The sequence below is a fragment of the Lasioglossum baleicum genome, unplaced genomic scaffold (assembly GCF_051020765.1).
Source record: "Lasioglossum baleicum unplaced genomic scaffold, iyLasBale1 scaffold2323, whole genome shotgun sequence".
NCBI lineage: Eukaryota > Metazoa > Arthropoda > Insecta > Hymenoptera > Halictidae > Lasioglossum > Lasioglossum baleicum.
In genome coordinates this window covers 1-3536 of record NW_027471382.1, presented here as the reverse complement: position 1 = coordinate 3536, position 3536 = coordinate 1, and the positions used below count along the sequence as shown (strand labels likewise).

The following is a 3536-nucleotide window of genomic DNA, read 5'->3' as shown; positions in this document are numbered from 1 at the left end:
AAAAATTTTTATAAGTAATTATTCAACTTCAACATAAAATATTGTATAATAGCAAATTTTTGCTCATATATAGTTTTACTTAAAATATTTTAACTCATGTCTTTCACTGATAGAAATTTTTGTCACTAACAGAATTAAATTACAAATATTTTTTTACTCTCAATCCTTTCAAGAAAAATAGTTCCCTTTCATAATTATAATTTAAAAATCATGACTTTTATATTAAATTTCTTGATAAAATTAAATAAAAAAGACAAATTCTTATATTTGATTGAAATATAATCTATCTAAAATGTATAATCTGTGTTTTATTAAAATAAAAGACATAACTGGTTGATAAGATTATCATTTTACACTGCATTTATATATGTATGTAACAAAATCCTTCAGGTATCTATTGTTTCGTGACTTACATCTTATTTCAATATTCAGTGCAATAAATTTAGTTGAGCCATTTCTAAGTACATAGTAAATGAGCAAATGTATTTCATTCATCTAAATTTTCTTAAAATAGATAAAACTAAAAAATTACCAGTTTATTTATTTAATATACAGTATTGCTGATAATTATTTATACGTGTAATAGAATTGGAGCTTTATTTTTAAGATATCAATTTTTTATCGATTAAACAGTTTAAATAATAAGAAAAAAAGACAAAATGAAATTTTTAGTGAATATTGAAGTGATAAAGATTACTTAATCAGAATTTACTAGTCTTTATATATATAACGATGTTAAAAATGAAAGTAAAATAAAATATAATAATAAATATTAATATACACGATGTAACATAACTAAACACTTCTAATGAAGTGTCAACAGCGTAAAATAAAGTTTCATTAACATTACTTCATTTGAATATTTTTTAGGTACAGCTCGAGAAAATATAAGACGCATAGTATATCTTACGTAAATATAGCGTGTTTAAAGGATTTAAAAGGATGATCCACGTTATATAATTCTCTACAATTTCATTTTTCTATTGTACCATATAGATCAAATTTACGATAAAATTAAAATTTTTATACATTAAATAGAAGTTATATATAAACATTATTATATTTAAAAAATTAGTTCTTTGTAAACTAATTTCGTTTTTTATTTTTATAAGTCCACATAATTATAAAATGAAGAAATAGAAGAAATCAACTTCTTTTGTTTCTGTAAGTAATGATATCCTATATTATAATTGTTTATGGAAACTTCCTAGCCTTTTTAAAAGACTACAATTTACATGATTCTTAGGAAGATAAAGAAAATAAAGAAAAAAGAATATCACGTGAATCATTTTCCATATACAAAACAGGAACATATACAATCCCATTATCAATTGTATCTTCTAATTTCATACCACACTCAATAGCATTCTTTCCTTTTAACCACTATCCCAAATACTATCTAATAGTATATTTAACAAAATAAAAAAATCATGGAATGTTTAATTCGCATCTAGATTAGGCGGTACAGCTGCACTCTGTATCGTACTGATATTCATTTGATTCGGCCACTTTTTTTGTTCTTCATTTTTTCCGTTCTGCATCTGCGGTGTTACTTTTGTGACATCGAGTGAACCTTTGTCTTTATTTTTGAAGAATATCGCGGCAGCTGCTCCACTAATGCAAGTCCCACTAATTATTGTCAGCCACTTCAGAAATCTTTTAATAAACATTTATAAGTAACTATAATTTATATTTCTGTTGTTAGGTGGTTAAATATAAAATATTCCATTGCATATGTATAGGTTACAATCTTTTTGTCATTAACTAATTAAAAGCATATTTGACTTATATCATAAAGTTTAAATTTCACACGATCAAATGAACCGTGAATGATAAATTTATTTATTTTGTAAGTAAATCAAGTTAATCAACGATATTACTTACCCGACTATGCTTATTGTTTTGAACACGGTTTTCAATTTTTTCACAAACTCGTCACTGAGCAGTATTCCCTCCTCGACCCAGAATACTGGAAACAAACACTCTGGGAAGTTTTTCATTAACTTGAATTTGTCGACCTTGTGAAGGGCTATATTAAATTGTAGCCTTTTGTGCGCTTTTAAAGGAGTGGCTGTCATTGGTTCAAAGTCCATGTTAATGCCATGTTCTTCCTATGAAAAAAAGTAAGTTTATTTATTTTCTTTCTTTTTTTTGTTATTTATATCTAACGATTTCTATAAATCATTTTCTATAAATATAGTGCATAAATAGAAAATTAAAAAGAGATAAAATGTATATGTGTGCAAGGAAAATTATTTACTATTTATTAATGAATTATCATTGCTGTACTACTTTACTTTTCTTTATAAAATATAATTACATTTCTCTTACAGTATAAGACTTCACATATTAAGAGAAAACCCAGCTATAATCTAACATTTTTAACCAGCTATAATGTCTAAAGAAAGTATTTACAAATTTGTTTATATAAAATTTATTTGTTATTAAAATAAAGGGAAATTAAACCTCAAAGATACGAAGAAACGCGTTAAAAATATTAGGTCATCCCATAAGTTCGTTCCGCGGCGCTATTTACATTTTTCGTCGCATTTTATAAACATAAGGCGATAAACCGATAAAATAACTACGAAATATGAACAAGTCGTTAAATGAAAGGGCGTCTACATTTTTTCTTAATATTTAAAGGTTTATTCGACATATAATTTTAAATAGAAGAGTAAAAAATGGCACGAACTTATGGCATGACCTAATAGAAACACTTCATTACCTACCTCGTCTGGATGAAGCCCGTGAACCATTTCTCGATATTTTTCTTCCGATCCAAGAAAGTGTGGTAAAGAAGCAATAAGTGGAGCACCTATGCACTTAGTCAGATCCATCAGGTTCTTCGTTAAACAGGTTTCTGGGGTTGGGCAAAAACACTTTTCCATGGGATTTGCACTCATATCTCCTAAATCAGCTGTGTAATGGTACGTATCGATGCCTAAGAAACAAATTGAAAATAAATATTTTATAATTAAAAAGAGCGTATTTAAATTTAATAACGATGTAAGCTTTACTATGAAATGTCAGATAGAACGAGTTTACTCTGTGATGAAACATCTTTTAAAATACGTAAAATTAACATATGCTTAAAAGCTGTGAATAACGTTTTTCTAATTCTTATTTTATTTTAATTTTACTTTTTATGAAATATATGTATGTATTTACATATAATATTTATAACAGCTCTTATTTTATAAAATGCGTTCACCTTTGATTTTGCTCTTGTGATCAAAACGGGCGCCCAGGCTTCTACAAATGTCTGGAGAAAACGAAACGATATCATCCTCTTGCGTGAGCAATGGCGCGAAGATTGTCGAGTCTGTGCCATTGAACTCGTTGCAATAATCTTCCGACCAAATATCCAATTGTGTTTTTCCATTAATTTCGGTCACTCGTCCCACATCCTTGTAATTTTTTATTCCGCGCATAACTCGTATACGTTCAGGAAGAATTGTGCCATTTTTCTAAAAAATGAGACAAATTTTTAGTTCAAACGCAAACTAACGCAAGTGAAGTTTATGAAAAAATTT

At 27.2% G+C, this 3536-nt stretch overlaps 1 protein-coding gene across 1 annotated transcript; it reads right to left on the bottom strand.

Annotated features, from left to right (window-relative positions):
* Positions 1-1439: 1439 nt before the first annotated feature.
* LOC143221375 (sensory neuron membrane protein 1-like) lies at positions 1440-3470 on the bottom strand (the record flags this gene model as incomplete). The annotated part of the gene is made up of 4 exons (XM_076446843.1): positions 1440-1656; positions 1885-2111; positions 2733-2944; positions 3215-3470. Coding segments are annotated over 4 exons (912 nt in total), but the record flags the coding sequence as incomplete, so codon positions are not given.
* Between the last annotated feature and the right edge of the window lie 66 nt (positions 3471-3536).